This window comes from Tamandua tetradactyla, chromosome 13 (assembly GCF_023851605.1).
Source record: "Tamandua tetradactyla isolate mTamTet1 chromosome 13, mTamTet1.pri, whole genome shotgun sequence".
Lineage (NCBI taxonomy): Eukaryota > Metazoa > Chordata > Mammalia > Pilosa > Myrmecophagidae > Tamandua > Tamandua tetradactyla.
In genome coordinates, this window is record NC_135339.1 from 72626469 (window position 1) to 72652668 (window position 26200).

General features: G+C 39.2%; 1 protein-coding gene across 1 annotated transcript in view; it reads left to right on the plus strand.

The window, feature by feature from the left end:
- Positions 1 to 425: 425 nt before the first annotated feature.
- The window catches only part of RBM20 (RNA binding motif protein 20), a 204995-nt gene continuing 179220 nt past the window's right edge, over positions 426 to 26200 (plus strand). Inside the window, exon 1 of the mRNA XM_077126006.1 lies at positions 426 to 616. Within this exon, the coding sequence (XP_076982121.1) occupies positions 426 to 616 (191 nt within the window). The remainder of the gene's footprint in view (positions 617 to 26200) is intronic.

The following is a 26200-nucleotide window of genomic DNA, read 5'->3' on the forward strand; positions in this document are numbered from 1 at the left end:
CGTCGCGCCGCCTCACGCGGTCGCTCTGCGCAGCGGAGCGCCCGGCCCGGGACCCCGTAGGCGCGCGGTGCCGGGTGGCGCACGCCGCGCTCCCTCCCGGCTCGGCGCGTCGGTGGCTGGTGGGCAGAGGATCCCGGGCCGTTCCGGCGCCTAGCAGCTCTCGGCGGTTAACCCACTCAGGCCGGTCGGGAGACGCCCCCTGGCCCACACCCCCGCGAGGCCAGGCTCGGCAGGCTGGAACGGCGGGAGGAGGAGGAGGCGGCGCCGCCGAGACTGCCTCCTCCCCGCCCCTCGCGTCTCCACCCCGCGCCACCAAGAAGGACAAGGGGACTGGGAGCGGGGACCCCGGCCAGTGAGTGCTGGTATCTCAGGGCCGCCCGTTGCGCGCGCTCTCTCGCCGCGAACCTGGGCCGGTGTCGGCCCGCATGGTGCTGGCCACAGCCATGAGCCAGGACGCGGACCCCAGCGGCCCCGAGCAACCGGACAGAGATGCCCGCAGCGTGCCCGGCGTGTCCGGAGCTCCGGCGCCCCCGGCGCCTTCCGGGCCGCGAGGGATGCAGCCGCCGCCGCCGCCGCCGCCCCCACCCCAAGCCGGACTACCCCAGATCATCCAAAAGTAAGAGAGAGAGAGGGGAGCGGGGACCCGGGGGTGCGCGTGGGGGTACGCTCCAGGAGCCGGTTTCTGTAAGTTCATCTCAGGTCCCTGCTAACTTCGCTCGGCCTTCTTGTGTTTGAAGTTTGCTTGCCCTCTCTCTGGGCCGTGTGTGTCATTCTGGCTGTTTGTGAAGTTGGGGAGAGGGGAACCAGGTTATCTGGGGGAAAGTATTATTTCTTTCTCCCATTTCTCTTCTCTTCAGGCATGTTGCTAGAAATTATGGACTAAAATAGCTCAAATTGGAGGCAAGTGGCGAGAGAATGTTATTTCATCTTTCTGGTCCCAAGAGGCCACTGGGATGTATGGAGAACTGTGTGTGTGTGTGTGTGTGTGTGTGTTGTGTGCGCGCGCGCGCGCGCATGAGAGTGTGTAAGGAAAATGCCGCCACGAACAGAACCACCCTTGTGCCCCTGAAGTCAACCAGAGATATTGGGGTGTAAAGGCAGGTGAAGGTTTGTAGACGACGTGTTTTGCGTTGCCCTGAAAGTGTAGACATTTTTCAAGAAGGCCCTTGCGAGGCGTTCCCAGCGACGCCACCGTTTTCTGTTCACGTTACCATCTTTTGACGGGGATGAACCGTGCAACTTTGAAAGTGAATTTTCAGAGCCGGCCTTACCAATGCGAGAGTACGTTGGGGGTGTCCACTGGTCTTGAGAAGCATTTCAGCCCATTTGGGAGACGTAAAAGTAAATCGGTAATGCTTTTATTTTGTTCGTTCTTTCGAAATTTTGCTTGACAGTTTAAGGCCTAGAATGTTGGTTTATTTGAAGGATCTTTATTTTCCTGAGGGTTTATTCGGCCTGTAATGAAGTCCTTTTAAAACTAGTTTAAGAAATGTAGGAAAGAAAGTTTGAACCGTGAGTGCTTCAGAGAAACCGGTGAAACTGGAGAAATACAAGTGCAGTAAAATTCATCTTAGGAACAGAGGAGAGGCTTTCCAGTGCTGCTGCATTAATATTTTGGGTTACATAAATTTATTAAAATGTGCTGAGAGAAATAGCCAGTGATGGGGTGTCAATGGAAGTAAATATTTGTGTAATTTACTTAAATTTACATAAATTACATAATTATGTATGTAATTTATGTACGAAAGAATAGTGAAAATTCACGTTTGACATCAAAGACCGCTGGTATTACATTTCAGAACAAAATGGTTCCCTTCTTTTGGTCTAAAAAGAATATGGAGAATAATAAAACCCCATTTATGACAACTTTTTTTTCTTTGGATATTTTATATAACTTTCAACTACCAACAGTTTTCAACTGTTTGAAAATGAAAATATTTCATACTATTATCCTGTTCCTATTTTATTTGAAAATTATTTCAACTAAGATTTACATACAGGTTATGCACATCATTTTAAACATTTCTCTTTCATCTTTCATATAAATATAAACCAGCAGAGAAAAAGATTTTAAAATCTAAATTTCACTTACTAAAATGACGATTTGACCAATTAGTAATTGGGAATTATCTGATGTGCTGCTTAATGAGTCAGCGACTTGTGACTTGAAATTAGTCTGCATAAGTAAATTTATTGAAATTGTCTTAGTAATGTGATCACACTGCTTTTCCCATCTTTTATTTTTAATTGGAAGATAGCTAGGAATTTTATGTACCCAGAAAAATCCTTATAGATGGGTATCTGATTATGAAATGTTGCCAGACTGAAAATAAATGCCATTTTGTGAAAAATGAAGCATTTAAAGTGTGTTTTAAAAAAAACAAAAAACAAACAAAAAAAAGTGTATTTTAATTACCTCATATAATAAATAATTTACCCAATAAATTCATCTCCCATTTTGAAAATTCCACCTTTGGAATATCTTATTTTAAAAGCCAAGACAGAGCTTTTCAAAGATGGCCCCTTCTGTGTGCAGCCCAGGATGGCGACCTCAAGACAATGCCTCTGGCTTGTCCTTACTTTGCATCGGTAACAGGTGGGTGTCCAGGGGTCAGTTCAAAATCTGGTGAATGCTCCCATGAGATTTGATGTTTGTGTGCTTATGTTTCAGGGTCTTTCTAAATAAGGATGATTTGGGGTTTGCGCTCCCCTCGGTACTCACCGAAATTCCACCGAAACCCAGACATGAAATGGCAAATGCTTTGCAGGTCTGTCTTTAATGCCATGAAATCTGAGCAGGTTATTTCAAAGCTATGTTTGCATGATTTAAGCTGAGCAAACATTTTTATGTAGTTATGAGGTGCTGTTTGCCTCAGCCATCTTTGGAAAAATGTGGCTGGAAAATCGCCTGGGCTCGCTACGGCAGCAAAATGAGTCTGCCTCTTGGTTTGGGGGGATTTTGTGAACTAGGGCTTTGGGTGAAACGCTCCTCTAGTGGAACACATATTAGGGTACTTACATTTTTTCCCCTAGATTTTTTTTTTTTTTTTTTAGTTAGGTCATAATGTAATTCACAAGAGGAGAAGTTTTAATCACCTTCAAAATGATGGAGGCATCTCTCTTTGGCATGTTGCATTGATTTTAAGGATTAGAAGAATATTTTTGCTTCTTGTCTGAATCTGCTGATTTTCAGTAGTAATAGCTTTCATTTTGGTTAAATCTAATGACTTGTAAAACAATAGTAATGCTCATCTTAAAAACTGATTTCTGTTCAGATGTTACAATATTTGATCTTTGGAGTAGCTTTAGACTACTTTTAAGTGGTTAATAAACCCATGAAAGAAGGTTACTCCACTTAATGAGACTGATTATAGTGTTTGTTTTCTAGAAGCCAGAATCATTGCTTCTGAAGATTGTATCTGTAGTTAATTTCTGTGGACTACTTTTGTTCTAATCAGGTTTTCTTACTGTTTCAGTCTTTGCTTCAGCTAAGAATTTTCCTCACCCTTTCAGTTCTAGTGTGTTCCAACCCCTGCTCAATATTAGCATTACCTGTAAGGGTTGTCAGCCGTGTTATAGACATATATAACTAATATCTTGTTAGTGCTTTGTTTCAAACATGAATTATCTTCTTTGGCCAATGTGGAGGTATGATTGCATAGTATTTAAAACATTGTTTAAGCCATTTGGACAACAAGAAATATGACTGATAACTTAGGAGAAGATTTGGGATGAGTTTGCGAAATCAGAATAATTTGAGGACTTAGTATATATATTTTTTCTATACTAGCAGAAGTGAAAAGAAAGTGGCTAGTGTGTGTCGGTGAATGTCTTACAAGGATTTATTTCCAAGATTATTTTTATGTTTTAATTCTGTGCTTTAAAATCAAATGGAATTCTTGATTTACTAGAATTTATTTATTAACCTTGATGACCATCAGAGATTAAAATTTTTGGTTTGTGTGTTTTAAAATGCTCATCAGAATGAAAACAGAGCTATTCAGTTCTGTGCGAAATGAAGTCATTTGTCAGGTGGGATTGCAAAATATATCAGTATCAAGGCAAAAATTACCCAAAGAAGCACAAGTAAAATAAATGCATAGGTGATTTTCCTAAATTAATTGATTTACAGCAAAATATTTCTGGCTAGTGCATGATATCAGATTGACTTAATATTTTTTCCTTTTTTAGATTATTTTTATAAGCAATGAATATAAAACCAATGATAAAAATAGAAAAAACTACTTGGTTTTCACATTTGATAGCTAGTGTTCCCTGCATGTTACATGTATGTGGTTTATGAAAACATGAGCCCAGATTTGGTTTCTAAAGTTTATAATGTTCTGCATACTCTTAGACAGGTTCCCTGTATCTGTTTTCAGAACAAAGTGCTCTCCTGACTCATTATGGAAACTGTTACAAATAATAACTCTGATTAGATAACTTTACATACATCCTGCATTTGGCAGGACTGACGTGTAATTCTTAGGGAGTGATAGGCAGGCAAGTTGTGTGTGATGTTGTTGGGTGTGCTAATAATTGTATCTAGAATCAGGGGTAGGAAATAAGAATTTTTCAAAAAGGATATTACCTCGCACTCATATTTGGTCATCAGTTTGAGTCCGCCCCCCTCCTTTTTTTTTTGGATGTAACAAGGAAACACTTGCAGAAGGAATTTTGAAAATTTAAAAAATCATTTTAAACTGCACATAAGATAATCATTCAGCAAGGGCAAAGAATCTGATAGGATTCCTGCCCAAAACAAGGAAAGAGAGAGGGCAGATTCCTTTCTGAGAACAGGGAAATGTCTTTGCTTCTGTCAAAAGCCTCTTAAGAGTATTTTTTTTAAAAAGGAAATTTTCCTTGAGGGTTTGTTAGTGATAATTATTTTTAGGTGGCAAGTGTAGCTATCCAGTTACGAGTTTTTCTCAAGTTGCCAGAGAGATCAGTATTATGAAATGCAGTACATTATTCCCATTAGTCGTGGTAAATGGCTATACATACGGTGCACGCAGGGTTGTTTTAATGCCAGTGCTATGTAGGGGGATAGAAGAAGAAACATTTTATTTCCTTTTTTATTCTATCAACTTATTCTATTACTGTCTCCTTAGTAGTTTATCAAATTCATAATTTAAAAAGCCTGAATCTGTCTGTTGGACTGTGAATTCTGATCTATTAAGATCTCTTTGTCTATTCTTATAGTCACCAGGGGGGAATAAACCCCAGTCGGGATTGACTTTCAGTGCAATCCTACATTATTCAGTTTCTTTGTCTTCCTCTGATTTATTTTTCTGATGGTCGTGGTTTCTTGACTCCAGTTTAAACTAATATTTGTTCCCTTCCCACAGCAGCTAGTCCTGAAGGAAACAAACCAATAGCGCTAAATCAACAGTTTTGAAAAACGAGAATACGCGAAATGTATGGACCTGGGGTTTAGTCAAGGGATAGAAATTAAAATGAACTGAAACAAACATGGAAAGCAAAGAAGAATTCAGAGTCGGGGCTTAGCTCCCTTGGTCCCCCCGCCAAACCAAAGCTTGAAGGAGTCTTCTGTGCCACAAAATCCCATGTAATCTGATTTTTATTTCCTGACACCACGGTTTTCTTGTTTGGAATGGTCTAACTGATATTATTTTGTGTATTTTAATAGGGAAAGTTGCTTGGATCCAAAGCTGGCGTGAGTGACTGGTAGTTGTGTTGAAAAGTTTTGCAGGTGATCTGTATTCCAGGGTCAGGGCAAAGACGGTAATTAGTAGTTTATAGAAAGGAGCACATGGCAGGTCCCCTTTTGATTAATGAATCTGGCTGGATCTGGGTGATATATGTGTTTCCTTGGAAACTCAGTATTATTTGTTCCCACCAGTGAGAAGACTGGAAAAGCCTTATTTTCATTAAGACGGCACATTTTAGAATCAGGAATGTGATTTTGGTTTCCATTACCACCAAGGGACTGTTGGTGGTGAGCTCAATGGGTGGTCACTGGTTAAATTCCCACTACACGAAGGAGCTGTGCGAAGTTTCAGTCCCCCATGTTCACAGATAGCAAGTGTAGGGACAAGCCATCGCTGCCAGCTGTTTGAGGCGAGGGTGGAAGGGAAGGAGTCCGCTACGCAAACTATTTTGCTTGTGTGTTTTGGATATGATACATTTATCCATTTAATATGATAAAGTCTTTACAGCGGTAGAAGTTATAACCAAGATAATGGATCATCCTCTTTCCTACAACTTTTGGTGGGTTTTGTAAGTAAGTCCCCTGATGATTTACAAGGCAATTTTTCTAATTTGTTGACCGCAGATCTATAGGGGAGATGACACATATTGATGCTAATGTACTTTATGAGCAAAAAGGGAGCAGCTAAGCAACTTGCATGAGGATGTGTTAACAACTTGTAGCTCAGTTTGCCAAATAAATCTTCCCATGTGTTCAGAAACAAAGGGCTGGGGGTCATGTCTGTGTTTGAGGTGGGTTATCACCCCATGAAGATGGTTTTCACGCCACATTTCCCTTCTTTCATGTTAGTATTGCTTTTAGGCTGTCCGAGGGCCTTTGCTTCTGCCTTTCCTTTGCACCTGCTTTTTCTCCATCATACGTCGCATCCATTCTCAACCATCACTTTCCTCTCTGGCCCAGACCTGGAAACCTCCACATGCTGTTGTCTTGGACATTGCAAATTCTCTTCAGTTTTGTAACTTGTCTCTAGATTCATTCCCAAATAGGTTTTTGGCTCTTTTTAGACCTACCCTTAGACCAGATTTCAGGGGTCATGATGCTGAAAGAGTAGACAATGTAATAAATAGTTTAAGGAGGTATTAATTTTACTTGGCTTCTTCTTTGGGTCTGTTTTGAATTAATTATTGAATAGAACGATTTAGGCTCTGCCTGATGTTGTCAAGTATAAAATAAGCATCTTTGCTCTAAATTAGTTATTGGAGGATCAGAGGAGAAAAAGCCTGGACAGGCAGTGGGTGACCTGGTAAAGCCAATTAACTTTCCTAATCTGTCCTCTCCAGGGATTGGGGGTGATGGATGGCAGTTCCTTCCAAGAAAAGAATTTTGTGAATCTCCAGGAATATATCAAGGGATCATCAATATAGAATGTCCTCCTTCTTCCTCATTAGATGGGGAGTGTATCCCACATCAGTAAAATTTTAGACATGGGCATAAGCATATGCTTATAAAATTGATCTCCTGTGAAAATAACCATCACCACAATAAGAGCGTAAGTGCACTCACAAGCATTTGCAAAAAGAATATTTGAATCAGGACATAATAATTTAAGTCAGAAAAGTAGATGCTAATGTCAGTAAAAAGGGGGACATTTTATCCTGTCTTTTAATCACTAGGACATTTTTTGTATAAAAATAATTATCTTGGAATAAAGGGGCACACAGGTGGTTCAGTGGTAGAATGCTCGCCTTTCTTGCGGAAGGCCTGGATTGGATTCCCGTACCATGCAGCCCTCCCCCCACAAAATAATTATTTTGGGATATTAATGTGAATAGTTGAGTTTGCAAAAAAAAAAAAAAAAGTAATGCTTTCAATTTAGGAGACAGATCCAATAATTTTCGTACTTTTGCTTTGGATTGTTTTAAACAAGTGCAGGCGGGAATGTGCTTGGTGACATTATTGTTTTTATAGGCGGGCGAATCTAATCTTTGTGCGGGACTCGGTAAAACGTGACCCACAGTCAGTTCCAACGTGTGGGCGCCAGACGTACCTTCTGGTGCTCCCCACCCAGCACAGCTTTTCCCCGCTAAAGCTCCTTGCCTCCCTGAAGAGATAGCTGTTGTCCAAAAGCTGCGCCTCAGGTTTTGGTGTGACCTTGATGAATTTGGGAGACCAAATGTTCTTTCCGTAACCTTGTAGGACCCGGGCGCCCAGGGCCAATCGTCTTCCCTCCTGGATGACAGCGTCCCCGAAGGGCTGGAGGTGCAGAGATTTTATTTGATATTTGGGGAAAAAATATCCTTCTTCATGAAAAGGGAGATAGGTTGTGATTACATCTTGATTTATAGGATCTAGGTAACGTACACAATGAGGATAAGCATAAGGATATTCATACAGCATTGCCTAGAAGAGCAAAAACTGGAAACCACCTAAGTGTCTCTCAGTTGGGAAAATAAATCATGTGCATATATAATGTGATCTACCATGTAGTCATGAAAATGTTGCTATCTTGTATTTACTGGTATGCATTGGAGACCATACATTTTTCTAAGCTAAAAAAGTCACAGATAAAATGTGTACAGGGACCTCATTTTTTAAAAGAAATTTATTTTAAAAATTATAGGCAGCATATATAGAGGGATTTCTGTCTTAGTTTTTTTTAAAAAACATATGATCATTCCATTCTACATATATAATCAGTAATTCACAGTACCGTCACATAGTTGCATATTCATCATCATGATCATTTCTTAGAACATTTGCATCAATTCAGAAAAAAAAATAAAAAGACAACAGAAGGGGCGGGCCGCGGTGGCTCAGCGGGCAAGAGTGCTTGCCTGCCGTGCCGGAGGACCCCGGTTCGATTCCCGGCCCCAGCCCATGTAAAAAACAAACAAACAAACAAAATATAATAAAACAAGAAAATGTTTCCCTTCCTTCCTTCCATCCTTCCTTCCTTCTCTGTCTTTCCTTCCTTTCCTCCCTCTCTCTTAAAAAAAAAAAAAAAAAAAGACAACAGAAAAAAAGTCGTACATACCATACCCCTTACCCCTCCCTTCCATTGATCACTAGTATTTCAATCTAAGTTTATTTTAATGTTTGTTCTATTATTTATTCCATGTTTTATGCATCTGTTGATAAGGTAGATAAAAGGAGCATCAGACACAAGGTTTTCACAATCTCTGTCTTTTTTTTTTTTACAATGTGTGTGTGTGTGAGCGCGCGTGCATGCCTGCAAGCCTGGAAAAATATTTAAAGAACAAATATAAAGATGTTAATAGTGGTTCTGACTCTGGATGGTGCAATTATAATAATTGGTCTTTTCTTTTTTCTTATTTCCTTTTCTTTTTCATTGAGCCTCTATTACTTTTATAATCAGAGAAAACAAAACTATATCCATTTTTAAAAACAGAAATAAGAATAGTTATCTTGGGTGAGCCACGGTGGCTCAGCAGGTAAGAGTGCTTGCCTGCCATGCCCGAGGACCCGGGTTCGATTCCTGGTGCCTGCCCATGTTAAAAAAAAAAAAAAAGAATAGTTATCTTTAAGACTGAGCTGCCCATTTAGTGTCTTGGAGTTTAGACCTGGGAGGTGTCTGAGAGACCCTTTAGCCCAGCCCTCCTGTTTTCTTCTAGGGGAGGCAAGTGAGTATTAAAGAAGTCAAGTGAATTGTGTTGAGTCACACAACAAGTAGTGGTCCAGCTGGGATGAGAATCCCATCTTCCTGTCCCTTACGCTTTGTACTGTGCTTCCCTTTTGTCTGCCTGGAAATAGAGGGGACAGAAATGGAGGCTGTCCTTATAGTAACCACTGATTTACTGACTCTGGTCTGTTCACATCTCCCAAGGGGTTTGAGAAAATCACCCTAATGTGTAGTTGATGCCACTCCATGGGTCTTTCTGCCTGTAGATCGTGGCCTGGAGCATCTCATGCCCTGTTCCTTTCTTCCAAACAGAAGCCCAGTATCACTGTTCTCTGGATAACTTGGTTCAAGGTTACTTTTTTTAGATCCTTAATAGGGAAAAGCCTAATACCCCACTTTCCCTTCATACCAGAGACATCCTCTTGACTCCCTTTGGGCTGTGGTGTAAAGATAGACCTTTTAAGCAAAAGGATAATTGATGTTCTTATTTATAGGAAGCAAAACACACTCTACTTCTTATTCTCCATCCCTTTGTATCCATGTTGGGATTGTTGTAATGCCTCTCATTATTTCTGCCATCCCGTCCCTCATCCACTCTGTCTCACATTTGTCTCAACCAAGGATATAATTTTGACTGTTTTAAAAAAAGTAGTCTTTGCTTCTTTTCGGGGATGTGGGAGGAAAGAGGCCACATTTGTGTTCTTGCTCATTCTTGCATGTATGTGCTCTCTTAAGTGGCATAACTATAACGCTGTTATCATATCTAAGAAAATCAACCTGATTCAGTTTTTTTTTCTAACAAATGTGACATTTTTAATTTTTTCCCTTTGCCCTCAAAATGTCTCATACAGCCGTTTTTTCACACCCCTTGATCTGGGTTCATAAAGATATTTATGTCTCTTTTGTGTCTTTTACTAATAAAGATACTGACTCTTTCTGTTTCTGGTGACTGAAGACTCCAGGCTAGCTGTCTTACAGAATGAACCGTGGTCTGGATGTGAATAGTGATTCCTCATGACCAGATCCAGGCTAAGCATTTTGGCAAGGATATATCATGGGTGATGTGTGTTCCACTTTCTTCACGGTGTAATGCTGGTTGTCCCTCCTCTGATGATGCTAAGTTTCATCCCTTTGTTAATGTGGGGACCACCAGATCTCTCCACCGAAAAGGTACATTTTTATCTTTGTGATTAGTAACTTATCTATGGGGCAGATACTATGGGACCCTCTCAGTTTCCTGTTTCCCAACAAACTTCCATCCAATGGTTTTAGCTTTTAATTTAACCTCTAAAGAAAGCATTTTAAATGAAATATGTGGAACTGGAAAGATAAATATCACTTTAGAATGAATTTGTTTGGATGTATAGTTGAAATCAAATAGTCTTGCAAATATGTTTGCATTCCACTGGGCCATAGATAGTACCTGGAGCCTCTGAAATTTTCGGTAGTCTTTAATAGGAGTTTAACTAGTGGGCCAGATACTTCCCACTTACCCCCTACAGGAGGCTTGCTGTCATGGGTTACAGTGCTTTTTAATGTCTATTCTGAGTGAATATAAATCCCCTTTAATGCTAATGGCAGTAAGTGGATACTAATGCAATTTTTACTAGCTCATACAATTTTTTAGGCATCCTCTTAAAGCTGTGTTGGCTTTTTTTGTCTCCCTTTTCAAAATCACCATATGAAACAGACTTTAAAAATGACTGATGACTTGTCCTAGAGCCTACACTGGGTGAGCCCTGGAGCCAGTCTGTGACTACCAGTTTGTTCATGCTTTTTAGATTTAAGTTACACAGCTATTTTTGCCTGTTCCAGTTTGGTACTTTTATTTTCATATGCAAAGTATGTATGGGTGGGGAAAGTGGTGTATAGAAGTGAAAAGAATCAGGAGCAGGCATGCTGTATGTTCTAATTCAGTTTTGCCATCATTCAGTTTTGAGCCTCAGTGTTCTCATTTGTAAAAGGAAACAATAGTAATAAAATGAATAACAGCTAACATTTATCAAGTGCTTTCTGTGTGCCAACTACTAAATACTTTATGTGTATTAGCTCATTTAGTCTAATCATACTTTGAGGTAAGTGCTGTTAGTTTCTCATTTTACAAATGAGAAAACCAAGTCACAACCTCGCAAGGACTCTGCAAAGCTAGGAAAAAATAATATATGAAAGAATTGGAGCTCTTTGTTGGGTGGGGCTGGGATGGGAGAATATTATGTAAATTCAAGTAATCACATTATCTTTCTGTAAATATCTGACTCATTAAAATGCTTTATAGAAATCCATCATTTACAAAGAAAATATTATAGAACAGATGACTGGAATAAGCATCACATTCATTTTGAGACAAATTAAGCAGTCCAATTAAAAATATTTTTTTCTGTTTCTTTTTTTTTCTTCTTTTTTTTATAGTTTTATATATGCCTTTTGGTCTAAAGTGAAATTTAAATTCCATGAGCAAATCTGACTCTGTCATTTGATTCACTCTTATTCTGCTTGTTATGCATGTTAGTCAAGACCTGAATTTGATGCTTACAGAGAGTATATAAACACTTATAATCCTCTCAGCATGTGCTAGAATAATAACAGATATGATAGTTTGATTTGCAAAGTGAGTACCTGCCAAGTCCCACCAGCCTTTTTGAAGCAATTCAGCAATGATTAAAGTGTCCCGGCTCCTATTAATAGCAAGAATTCCTGTCTTGAAACATGGCTACATCAAGCTTGGTGAGTCTGCCAGACATACTTCTTGAACTGTCTTTGCAGGCACTGTTGCAGGTGTTCTTTTGCTTTAAGAAGGTATGCTTTGCAAAAACCAGACTTACTAGAATCAGTAAATCAGGGAAGGGTTGTTTGCTTTTAACCTGCAAAAGAGATTACACAGAAGATCCTTCAAATGATAAGTTCCTCAATGCATTTCAAATACAAATCCAGTCACTTTAAGAAGAGTTTCAATGATAATTAATTAAAAAAAATTTTTTTTTGTCTTTTAAAAAATGTACATGGGCAGTGCAACAGTGGTTCAGTGGGAAGAATTCTCGCCTGCTGAGCTGGAGACCCGGGTTCAATTCCCGGAGCTTGCCCATGCCAAAAAAAAAAAAAGTGCAGAGGTATAGTTGAAGTACGCTAAACTGCCCATATATAAATAATATTATTTAATAGGCATTCATCAAACCATCACAACCAAGATAATTCTAATTTTTATCACTCCCTAAAGTTTCTTCATTCCTCTTATAATTCATTACTTGCTCATCCCCTTAGCCCCCTGCCCTCAGGCAACTACTGAACTGCTTTCCGTCACTGTAGATTAGTTAGCATTTTCTAGAATTTCTTTTAAATGGAATCACATCTATTCTTTTTTGCCTCGTTTCTTTCACTCAGCATAATGATTTTTAAAAAAATACTATATTTTTAAATTGGGTGAAATACACATGACATAAAATTCACTACTTTAACCATTTCACCACTATCTAGTTTCCAGAACATTTTCATCACCCTAAAAGGAAACCCTATACCCGTTAAGCAATCCTTCCCATTCACTCCTATCTCCCAGCACCTGGCAATCTCTAATCTCCTTTTGTCTTTATGGATTTACCTATTCTTGATATAGGCCTTTTGTGTCTGGTGCCTTTCATTTAGCATGATGTTTTCAAGGGTCATTGTGTTATAGTATGTATTAGAACTCCATACCTTTTTAGAACTGAAAAATATTCCATTGTGTGGATATACCACCTTTTGTGTATCCATTCATCCATTGATGGATATTTGGGTTGTTTCAACTTTTGGCTATTGTGAATAGTGCTAGTTTTTGTCTGAATATCAGTTTTCAGTTTTTGGGGGTATATTGTTAGGGTTGGAATTGGTGGGTCATATGGTAATTCTATGTTTAACTTTCTGAGGAACCTCCAAACTGTTTTCCACAGTGGCTGTACCATTTTATAATCCCACCAGCAATGAATGGATGTTCCACTTTTTCACATCCTCTTAATACTTATTTCCTGTTATTATTATTATTATTTTAAATTATGTCTGTTTCCAGTAGGTATGAAGTGGGAGCTCATTGTGGTTTTCATTTGCTTTTCCCTAAAGACTCATGATGTTGAGCATCGTTTTATGTTCTTATTGGACATTTGCATATCTTCTTTGGAGAGTCCTTTTTCCATTAAAATTTTTTTTTTTTTTGCATAGGCAGGCTCCAGGAATCAAACCCCAGGTTTTCTGCATGACAGGCAAGAACTCTACCACGGAGCTATCCTTGCACTGCCTGGTTGTTTATATTTTTATATTGAGTTGTAGGAGTACTTCATATATTCTGACTGATGACTTGCAATTTTTTCTCCCATTTTGTCTTTCATGATAATGATTTTGAGAATCATCCATGTTATTGCATGTGCTGTATCAAAGTTCTGGTCCTTTTTAAATTTTTCCATCACATAGTTGTGTATTCATTGCTGTGATCATTTTTAGAACAGTTGCATCACTCCAGAAAAAGAAAGAAAAAAGAAAAAACTCATATATCCCATAACCCCTTACCACTCCCTCTCATTGACCACCAGTATTTCAATCTACCTGATTTTTTATCCCCCCATTACTTATTTTTTATCCTTATTTTTTTTACTTATCTGTCCATATCCTGGATGAAAGAAGCATTGGCCACAAGGTTTTCATAGTCACACAGCCATATTGTAAAAGCTATATCATTATACAGTCATCTTCAAGAATCAAGCCTACTGGAACAGAGCTCATCAGGTTCAGGTACTTCCCTCTTGCCACTCCAATATACAATAAACTAAAAAGGGATAGCTATATAATGTAAAAGAATAACCTCTCAACTCTGAAATCTCTCAGGAACTGAAACTTTATCTCATTTCTCACTTCCCCCTTTTGGTCAAGAAGGCTTTCTCAATCCCATGATGCTGGGTCTCAGCTCATCCTGGGAGTTCTGTCCCACATTACTGAGGAAATTTATACTCCTGGGAGTCAAGTCCCATATGGAGGGCGGGGAGGGCAGTGAGTTCACCTGCTGAGTTGGCTTAGGAAAGGCCACATCTGAGCAACAAAAGAGGCTCTCTGGGGTGATTCTTAGGCATAAGTATAAGTAGGCTTAGTTTCTCCTTTGTAGGAATAAGTTTCATGGGATGAACCCCAAGATCAAGGACTCAACCTGTTGATTTTGTTTTCCCCACTGCTTGCAAGAATATCAGGAATACCCCAATTGGGAAACTTTTCTCCCCAGTCCCCCAAGGGGACTTTGTAAATACTTTTTTATTCTGTGCCCAAATTTCTGTGGGACATATTGGGGGGTTACACTGACCTGTACAAACAAGAAAGATCTCATGCGCTATTCAAAATTCCATATGCTTATTATGGTATTCAACTAAACTGACCATACAAGTTAAATTATGTAATGCGCTACCCAAAATATAACTTTTGCACCAAATAAATATCTCTCCCTTTGGTCTCACACAGAAGTTAAAGTTTTAAAATATGGATATATCATCATTTACCCTGTATTCTATCCATATCAGCTTCATTCATATCTTTAGTTAAAATCTGATCACTTTTTCAACTTTCTAAACAGTTTCTGTTTGAGATAATGCTGACTTTCATAGCTTCAGGTGTCACATAAATACCCGACATTTCTGGGAATGACCAGGTTATATACAAACAGCTCAGCATCTCAGAGTTTAGAAATAACAGTTAAAACTCCAGAATATATGTGACTGCTGAAAGAGCTTACAATCTAGGACCCTTTTCAGTTGCGTAGTATTCCATTTTATAGATATATTACAGACTGTTTACCCATTTGTCTGTTGATGGACATTTCTTTTTTCTTCTAGTTTTTGGCTATTACAAGTAAAGCCTCTATGAATATTCTTTGACAAGTCTTTATGTAGATATATCTTTTAGTTTCTCTTGGGTATATACCTAGGCTAATGATAATTTAAATTACATATTACCTTTAGGATCACAGATTTTATACATAAGAATCTCTTTTTTTTTTGGTGAAAATGCCTTTGAATTTTTATTGTTGTGACTTTGGAGCATGTTAATGTGACCCTTGAATGCATTTAAAGAACACACATTTTTCATGTTATCTCAGTTTTCAGGGTCAGTCACTCACTAAATTAGTTTTTTTCCTTTTATAATTATTTTTTTAGCTTTTTTATTGTGAAATATAATGTATATACAAAAAAAGCAATAAATTTCCAAGTACATTTTAACAAGTAGTTATAGAACAGATTTTAAAGTTTGGTATGGGTTACAGTTCCACAATTTTTTGTTTTTTCTTCTAGCTTTTCCAAGACACTGGAGAACAACAGAAATATCAATATAATGATTCAGCAGTCATACTCATTTGTTAAATCCTATCTTCTCTGTTATACTCCTCCTTCTCTTTAAATAACATAGATGCATAAAAGCAATACATTTCAAAATACATCGAACAATTAGTTGTAGAACAGATCTCAGAATTTGGTATAGGTTACAATTCCACAATTTTAAGTTTTTATTTCTAGCTGCTCTAAGGCACTGGAGGCTAAAAGAAATATCAGTATAATCGTTCAGCATTCATACTCATTTGTTAAACCTGTTTTTCCTTTTATTGATGAATCTTCTATAAATAATTTTTCATTTGACAAATAATTATTACCATGGTGGTTGGGATACAACATGAATAAGGCAACAAAACTCCAGCACTTCAAGCTGGAAGGAGCCCAGAGAGCATCTAATTCAACTCTCTTATATTATAGAAAAGGAAGCTGAGCTATTGGACAAGTTAAGTGCACCACGGAAAATTTATGTGCCTGTGAAAGTAATTTGAAATCTCCTGGCATGAGGCGTCCCTAGATGCAGCAGTGCCTGTTTATGTGCGTGTATGTAAGTGAACACACCACTGTATTCCTGTGGTGCTGGTAGGTTCACAGGGTGCTTTTTTCCTTCTAAATTATCCCATTTAATCCTCCGACAACCATGCAAAGTAGGTTGGGATTAAGTCACTATTAATTGCTCAGAGTCTCCTAGCCAGTGATTGGAGAGCTCTGGCTCCAGGCCAGATCTTCCCATTCCTTCCCACTTGCTTTCTTCTGTAGCCCTCCTGCTTCTCCATATTCACTGCCACCTCCTTAGCTGGAGTCTGCCAGTTTCCCTCTCTGCCTCCAGCTCAGTCTACACTTGAATCTTTCTCTTCTCTGCACCAGCACAGCCTTGGCCTTATCATCTCCTTTCTTCAAGCCCTATTGTAGCTTCTCATTGCCTGCACACTTTTCAGAAGACCCTTCCAGATCTGCCCACACTTAGTTCTTTGGCCCTTGGGCTTGCTGTTCTGCTTTCACCTTCCTGTTTCTTCCCACCTTCCCTCTCCTCAGCGAGAAGCCTCAGTTCATCCTTGTGGATTCTGCTTAGACCTTGCCCATCATCTACTTCTTGTCTGGCTCCCCTACAGAGCCCATATGTCTTCGGAGGTGGAGCCAGTGACCTGTTCACTTTGGTGTCCTCTGACTGTGCAGAATCTCTGGCATCTAGTTTGTTGAATACATGAGAGATTGACCATCTAAGCTGCAACCTAGTATTGGTCTAACTGACTTTGTGATGAGAAAAACTACAGTCTCATGGGTGAGAATTGATGTGAGATCACAGCTTGGTTTTCTTCAACTCATGTTTTATTCAAGCAACCTGCTTGGAGGGTTAGTTTGGAAGGTTCGTTTAAGGGGGGAGCACAGCCTCAGGGAGTAACAAACCTGAGCTCTGGCCTGGGCTCCTCGGTCAAGCTGCTGTTTCACCAGAGGTGGGCACTTAGACTCTGGGGCTCCATACTTGTCCAAGGGGCACCAGGGGTCTCACCCAGCCCCCAGGCTCTGGGGCTTGTTGTAACAATCAACAATATGACAGTGAACATGCATTGGTAGGTATAAAATGTTGAAATTTAACCTTTCAGTTTCACTCAGCCTTCTTCAGCCAGGGACCTGATTTTGCTTTTAAATATACAGGCAGTTTCCAGGCTGAATTTCTTCTGTGAGATTTAATCCAGATGGGAAAAATGATAGAAACAAGCAGGTGGAACACTCCTTAAACCACGTGCGGCAAAGCTTTTGATGACAAATTTCTGGATTTCAAAATAGGTTTCAAGCTCTAAGCCAGCACTGTACTTATTTCAAGTAGTTTCCAAAACAAAACTCAAGATATTTGTGATAATGACAGTTTAACTCTGGCAGTGATGAGAGTTGACCTGCAGCAGCTGAAAAAAAGGAGTTTCTTGGAAAATCAATCATTGTTCAATGATTTCTCAGTGAAGAATTACTCAGACCACCCTATTTAAATTGCACCCTGCACCCATCACTCCCTGTCCAGTCTCCCTTTTTTTCCCCATAGAACATGCTTAAACTGGACTACACCATTCAATCTAGCACAGTCTGTCCTCTGGGCACCCGTCTTTCCACAGGCAGAATGCATTTATTCCTCCACAATATCCCAAGCCATTTCAGTTACAAAGCTAAGTACAAAGTCTCATCAACATCAGTCACGGGTGTGGTCCACCCAAGGAAAAAAATTCCTCTCCAATGGACCTGTGAAACCTGAGAACAAGTTATCTGCTTCCAATATACAATGGTGGAAGAGGCACAGGATAAACATTCTCCTTCTAGAAGGGAGAAATTGGAAAGGAAACAAGAGTCACAGGCTCAAACAAGTCAGAAACCTAGTAGAGCAAACACCATTAGATTTCAAGGTCCAAGAGTCATCTATGGATTAATATTTTATCCTCTGGGTCTGATAGAGCAGCAGCTCCACCCCTTCCAAGTACTTGTGCAGCAGCCGTGCTCTCTCCAGCCATCTCTCAGCATTGGGCTGGCTGCATTCTCCCTGAACATTAGGATGCAGGGCTCACCCCCTCCTAGCACTGGGGCAGATGGCCGGCCCCTCTCAGCACAGGGGTGGACCTGCATTTTCCACACATGTAGGAGGGCCACTCTGTTGACCCGAGGAGAACTTTTCTGTCTAGACCTTTGCTTCCCTGGTTCTTCTCTCAAAGTCATTCTTCCTTCAATTTCTTCCTTCTCTGTCCCCTCAGTCCAGGTTGGCAGTGATTTTATTCATATGCAGTTTGCAAAACACCTGTCTGCTTTGCATGCAGTTCAAGTGGGTCCAAACCATCAACAATAGAACTTGCCACACAACTTTCATGGATATCTCCTTATTATCAATCATTATTTCCACTGAAATGGCTGACTGTATCCAAATTCAACTACCCCGTCTTTAGCAAAGAATTTACTGTTAAACCTTCACACAAAGCCTTGTCTTCTGAGACTCACTTCCCAAAAGCCTAGGGAGGTTCTTTATATATATATATATATATATATTTATCATGACAATTGACTTATTCTTTTTTGTGAAAAATAACATACATACAAAAAAGCAATAAATATCAAAGCACATCGCAACAATTGGTTGTAGAACAGATTTCTAGAGTTTGGTATGGGTTACAGTTCCACAGTCTTAGGTTTTTACTTCTAGCTGCTCTAAGATACTGAAGATGAAAAGAAACATCAACATAACGATTCAGCATTCATACTCATTTGTTAAACCTTACCTTCTATGTATACTCCACCATCACCTTTGATCTTTCTCCCACTCTTTAGGGGCATTTGGGCTATGGCCATTCTAACTTTCATGTTGGAAGGGGCTCTCAATTGTATAATAATAAGGGGTAGGTGGATGGAACTAGTTAATGTTCTGGAGAGGCTAGCTGTGTGGGTTTGAAAGGATGTATGTACCCCAGAAAAGCCATGTTTTAATCAAAATCCCATTTTGTAGAGGCAGAATAATCCCTATTCAATACTGTATGTATTAGATCATCTCCCTGGAGATGTAACCCAATCAAGAGCAGTTGTTAAACTGGATTAGAGGAGATGTGTCCACCCATTTGGGTGGGTCTTGATTGGTTTACTGGAGTCCTATAAAAGAGGAAACATTTTGGAGAATGAGAGAGATTCAGAGAGAGTAGAGAAAACAACATAGCTGTGAGGAGCAGAGAGCCCACAAGTCAGCGACCTTTGGAGATGAAGAAGGAAAACTCTTCCCCGGGAGCTTCATGAAACAGGAAGCCAGGAGAGAAAGCTAGCCTTGCCCGCCATGTGCCTTTCCAGCCAAGACTGAAACTGTGACTGTGTTCGCCATGTGCCTTCTCACTTGAGGGAGAAACCCTGTACTTCATCGGCCTTCTTGAACCAAGTTCCCTGGATGCCTTAGATTGGACATTTGTATAGACTTGCTTTAATTGGGACATTTTCTCAGCCTTAGAACTGTTAACTAGCAATTTATTAAATTCCCCTCTTTAAAAGCCATTCTGTTTCTGGTATATCGCATTCCGGCAGCTAGCAAACTGGAACAAGGTTCTTGATAGGCCCCTTCTGGCCCTCGTCCCAGAGCCCACTATCTGTGTAGGCTCAGAATTTTCTAAATCATCAGTATCTGGTTTATTAGTGTCTAAGAATTCAGTCCTCAGCTTATCCCTTTCCTCTTGCATTTTCGTATAAACTACAAGGAAAAGCCAGGAGGCACCTCCCACACCTATCCTGGAAATCTCAGACAAATATTTAGTTCATTGCTTACAAATCCCACTTTTTATTTATTTTTATTTTTTTTTTACATGGGCAGGCACAGGGAATCGAACCCGGGTCCATGGGCATGGCAGGCAAGCATTCTTGCCTGCTGAGCCACCGTGGCCCGCCCACAAATCCCACTTTTAATATGACATCAGAACACATTTTGCCAGGTTCTCTGCCACTTTCTAGCAAGGGTCACCTTTCTTCCAATTTCCAATAGCATGCCGATCACTTCCTTCTAAGGTTTCATCTGTATTTCTATCAACGTCTCTTCAAAACAATCCAGACTTTTCTATCAAGTGCCTCACAGTTCTTCCAGCCTTTACCCATTAACCAATTCCAAGCCTGTTCCCATTACCCAATTCCAAGGCTGTTTCCACATTTCTAGGTATTTGTCATAGCAGGATCCTACTTTCTGGTACCAAAAACCGTTTTAATTTCCCAGCTGCTAAACAAATACCATACAAGGAGTTGGCTTAACAACAGGAATTAATTGGCTCACGGTTTCAGCGGCTAGAAGCTTGCTGCCTCCCAGGATTGGTATCTTCTGGCTGACCAGCAATCTTTGAAGTTCTGTGGCTTTTCTGTCACATAGCAATGTACGTGGCGGTATCTTCTCCTTTCTCTTCTGGCTTCTCTTCTGACTACTCTTTTTGTTTGACTGTCACCACTTATAAAGGACTCCAGTAATCTTGGATTAAAGCCAACCTGGTTAAATTGGGCCAACCTGGTTAAATTGGGCCACGCCTTAACTAAGTAACAGCTTGAAGAGATTTCTTTACAGTAGGTTTACACCTACCAGAATTCAGACCAAGACTGTGTCCAAACTGGGGTACACAGTTCAATCCACCACACATCCCTAGGGGCATATATCTTTTTTATGTAATTTTATTGAGATATATTCACATATCATATTATCACTCAAAGTGTATGATCTGTGGTTCACAGTATCATCATATAATTGTGCATTCATCATCACAATAAATTTTTGAGCCTTTTTATTACACCCAAAAAATAAAAATAAAAGTATAAATAAAAAAGAATACAGAAAACATCCCATACCTCTTATCCCCCTATTGTTTTATTTTTTTGTCCTTATTTTTTTACTTATCTGTCCATACACTGGATAAAGTGTGTGCCAGTCACCAGGTTTTCACAATCACACGATCACACTGAAAAAGCTATATAGTTATACGCTCGCCTTCAAGAATCAAGGCTCCTGGATTATAGTTTAACAGTTTCAGATATTTCCTTCCAGCTTTAGTTTCTAATACACTAGAAACTGAAAAAAAGGATATCTATATAATGCATAAGAATAACCTCCAGAATGATTTCTTGACTCTATTTGAAATCTCTCAGCCACTGAAACTTTATTTCATTTCTCCTTCCCCTTTTGGTCAAGAAGGCGTTCTCAATCCCACACTGCAGGGTCCTGGCTCATCTCTGGGAGTCATTTCCCATGTTGCCAGACATACACTCATGGGAGTCATGTTCCACGTAGTGGGGAGGGCAGTGAGTTCCCCTGCCAACTAGAGAAAGGGGACACATCTGAGCAACAAAAGAGGTTCTCTGGGGTGACTCTTAGGCATAATTTAAGTAGGCTTAGCTTCTTCTTTGCAGGAATAAGTTTCATAAGGGCAAGCCCCAAGATTGAGGGCTTGGCCTATTAAATTAGTTGTCCCCAATGCTTGTGAGAATATCAGGAATTTCACAAGTATGAAAGTTGAGTATTTCCTCCTTTCTCCCCAGCCCCCTAGGGCGTTTGCAAATATCTTTTTATTTATTGCCCAAATTACTCTGGGATATATTGGGGCATCATACTAACTGTACAAACCAACAACAAACCCCCTCCTTATTCAAGGTTCTATGTAATTATGGTATTTTAGTAAACTGACCATACAAGTTCAATTAGATAGTCTGCTACAGAAAATTTGAACTTTACACTAAATAAACATCTCTTCCTTTGGTCTCACATGGAAGTTGAAGTTTTAAAACACAGTCAATATCACTCTTTACCTTGTATTTTGATTTACCTTAGTCCTAACCATATCTGCTTCATTCATTTCTCTAATTGAAGTCTGATCTCGTTTTCAGCCTTTGGGTAATGATGACTTTCATCGTGGCAGAACTCTAGCTCTGAGTCTTTGGTGTCACACAGATAACTGAAGTTCTAGGAAATGACCAGGTTATACACAAAGAGCTCCACATCTCATAATTTAGAAATAACTGTTATATCTCAGGAATAGATGTGAGTGCTGTAATTGCTTACAATCTAGGACTCTTTACAATAAACCTCCTTATTAGATAACCTATGCTCTTGGATTCAATTCTCAGAGTTTGCACATTATAGTTAGTCCATATTAATGAGGCATTATAATGTTTTGGCTTTTTATTTCTGGCTTATTTTACTCAACAAACTGTCTTCAAGTCTGTTCATCTAGTTGCATGTTTCACAACTTCATTACTTCTTGCACCACTCAATATTCCATTGTATGTATAGACCACAGTTCACTCTTCATCGGTTGTTGTACTCTTAGGCCACATCTATCCGTTTGCTAATGGATACTACTGTCATAAACAGCAGTGTGCAAATGCCCATTTGTGTATATACCTAATAATTAGTATATACCTGTGCTGGTTTGAAAGGATGTATGTACCCTAGAAAAGCCATGTTTTAATTCTAATCCCATTTTGTAAAGGCACCCGTTTCTTCTAATCCCTATTCAGTACTGTATGTTTGAAATTGTAATTAGATCATCTCCCTGGAGATGTGATCTTGATGTAATCTTGAGTGATTAAGAATGGTTGTTAAACTGGATTAGGTAGAGACATATCTCCACCCACTTGGGTGGGTCTTGATTAGTTTCTGGAGTCCTATAAAAGAGGAAACATTTTGGAGAATGAGATTCGGAGAGAGCAGAGAATGATGCAGCACCATGAAGCAGAGAGTCCACGAGCCAGTGACCTTTGGAGATGAAGAAGGAAAATGCCTCCTGGGTTGCTTCATGAAACCGGTAGCCAGGAGAGAAAGCTAGCAGATGATGCCTTGTTCGCCATGTGCCCTTCTAGCTGAGAGAGAAGCCCAGACTATGTTTGCCATGTGCCTTCTCACTTGAGAGAGTGACCCTGAACTTCATCAGCCTTCTCGAACCAAGGTATCTTTCCCTGGATGCCTTAGATTGGACATTTCTATAGACTTGTTTTAATTGGGACATTTTCTCAGCCTTAGAACTGTAAACCAACAATTTATTAAAGTCCCCCTTTTAAAAGCCATTCTGTTTCTGGTATATTGCATTCCAGCAGCTAGTGAATTAGAACAATACCTAATAATGGGGTTGCAGAGTATATGGCAACCCTATACTTAGCCTCCTGTGGAACCACCACACTGCCCTCCAGAGAGGCTGCACCGTTCTGCTTCCCTACCAAGAGTGAACAGGTACATCGCTCACTCCACAGTTTCTCCAGCACTTATATCTTTCTGTTTATTTATTTTTTTAAACAGTTTTATTCAAACACCATCCACCACAATCTGAGGATATTTCCATTTCTTCTGCAAAGAGGAAGAGGGAGATAAAAATGAATAAAAAACAAAATAAAAAGGAGAAACAGCAACGACACTAAGAATCCCATACCCCTCCCTTATATCCCCCTCTTATTGGCGTTTAGCTTTGGTATATTGCCACTGTTAAATTTACTGGAAGCATATTATAGTGTTACTATTAATTATAGACTCTAGTTTGCATTGATTGTATTTTTTCCATATACCATCCCATTTTCAACCCCTTGTAATGTTGACATTCAATTGTTCTCCCTCATGTAAAAACATTCTTATATTTGTACATTTAATCACCATCACTGACCACTCAAGGTTTTTGCTAAGTTATACAGTCCTAGACTTTATCTTCTATCTTTCCTTCTAGTGTCATACATGCCCCTTGCCTTCCTCTTACAACCATGTTCACATTCAGCTTTTTTCAGTACTTACAATATTGTGCTACTATCAACTAGTATTGTGCTATCCATTTCTGGGTCTTTAAATCAGTCCTTTGAACATTCTGTACTCCTTCAGCATCAAATACCCGATCTCTACTTTCTTTCTATCTCCTGATAACCTCTGTTCTCAACTTAAACTCTCAAAGTTTGCTCATTAATGATAGTTCATATTAGTGAGACCATACAGTATTTGTCCTTTTTTTTCTGGATAGTTTCACTCAACATAATGAGTGGGATATATCTTAAGGTCAAAATGAACTCCAAATAAATTTTGAAACTGTTTTCAATACATAAAAAAAGAGACATCAGTTTTATAATCAGAGATATTAGGTAAAAATCTCATAATCCTAAATTTGAACTGGAACTCTCAATATGAACTCTTGATTTTTTTCCTCTTAAACAAATGAAAATGTATTTCCTTAAGTTGTCCATGGAAAGTTCTAGAAATAATTACCAACCTGTTTCAATAAGCAGCTCTGACATCCATATCATGATCTCTAAATACAAATTCCCACTAAAATATGAACTTTGTGCCAAATAAACATCTCTTCCTTTGGTCTCACACAGAAGTTGAAATAATATTCCTCATAAAAATGGCTGATTCCTGGTCCAGGGCATGAAATGTACATGAGCCTGGGATAGTTTTTTGTACCAGAAAGTAGGAAGCTATCAAAGAACACTAGTGTCCTGTTAAAAGGACCCTGGAGCCAACTTGAAGGGGCTCTCAGTGCTCCCTGAAAAGAATAATTTGAACAGAAAAAAATAACTATCATGAATTGATATAAATAAAATATATAAAATCCATTAGTTAAAAATTCTGTGGTTTCTGTTGGAGGATGCTAAGGAAGAGAACCAATTCATTATTCTGAAAACTGGTAAAGAAAAGGAAAAAATGAAGTGTTTAGTCTGTTCTTTTTTATCAGTTACCTTTGGATATCCAAATAGTTGATGAGGAACAGTTCTTCTTTATAGAAGACTTCTATCTCAAATCCAGAAGGAATGACAGAATTAGAACATCACCATTTGCAACCCTTAGTGAAATAATGAGTTTAGGTAATCGTTATTAATGTTTGCTAAACCACTGGGTAAAACTAATAGGGAATTTAATAGTGGATGGATCTGACTGACAACATTCACATCCACTGTTCAACCTTAATGTCACCAAAAAGAAAGACTTCCAGATATCATTGCCTTCTGAGGTGCTACAGTAGGAACTATACACCACAACCGAAAATAGAACCTGAATGTTTGCCAGGCTGTGGTTATGCCTACCAGTTTATAGGAAACACTGGAGACAGAAGAACATGTTGAAATGACACCATGGAAATGAAACCAGCCAATCTGGAATGTGGGAAATTCTTCAGGCCAAAAGACCTGGTTTCTTCAACAAATATATTACAAGAATAAAAACAGAAGGAGGAGCTATCTGTAGATTAAAAGAGACTTAAAATACTTATAAGCAGAGTACAGTCCATAATCCTTGTTTGGAACTGGCTTAAACAAACCAACTGCTATAAAAAATTATGAGAACATAGGAACCTTAGATAGATTGGATTTTGAGATTAAGGAAATATTTATTCATGATTTATTGATTTATTTATAATTGTGGTAGTGGTATTTGATTTTGTTAAAATAAAAATGTGGTATTTTGTATCTATAGACTAAAGGATTTATAGATGAAATGCTATGACTGAGATTAGCTTCAGAATCACGGGGTGCATGAGTACAGAGTTAACAAGACTGGCCATATGTTGATAATCGTTGAAGTTGGGAGATGGGTACATGGGAATTCTTTAAACTGGTCTCTCTGTACTTCTGTGTAGTTAGAACATTTCTGTAACAAAAAGTTAAAAAAAAATAGAAAAATGCCAGCACAGACAGTTGGCTAGTCTTGATTTCAGGTGAATTTTTTTTTGGACTGTGGCATGTACCCTTTTTGAAATCACCTGGCCAGTAGGGCTGGGATTCTAATTCACATCTGTCTGGCCCCAAAACTTGAGGTCTTTTCTTCTTATTTCACAGAATTTATGTTCCGTTTTGGGTTCAGATTATTGTGGGATTGTTTAGATTGAGGGTTTTTGGGATATTACATGCAGATGTAATATAAATTTGGGATTTGAGGGCAAAAACAAAACAGTAGCCCCAAATCAGAATCATTAACATCAGAGTTATTTTCCTTTGAGGGAAGAAAATTTTATCTAAGTGTAAGGGTGGAAGATGGAAAAATATTATATCCCTACCATCTGGACTTTTTCCGGCCTTTTCTATTGCCACCACCTGTGCCTTTGAATGAGAGCG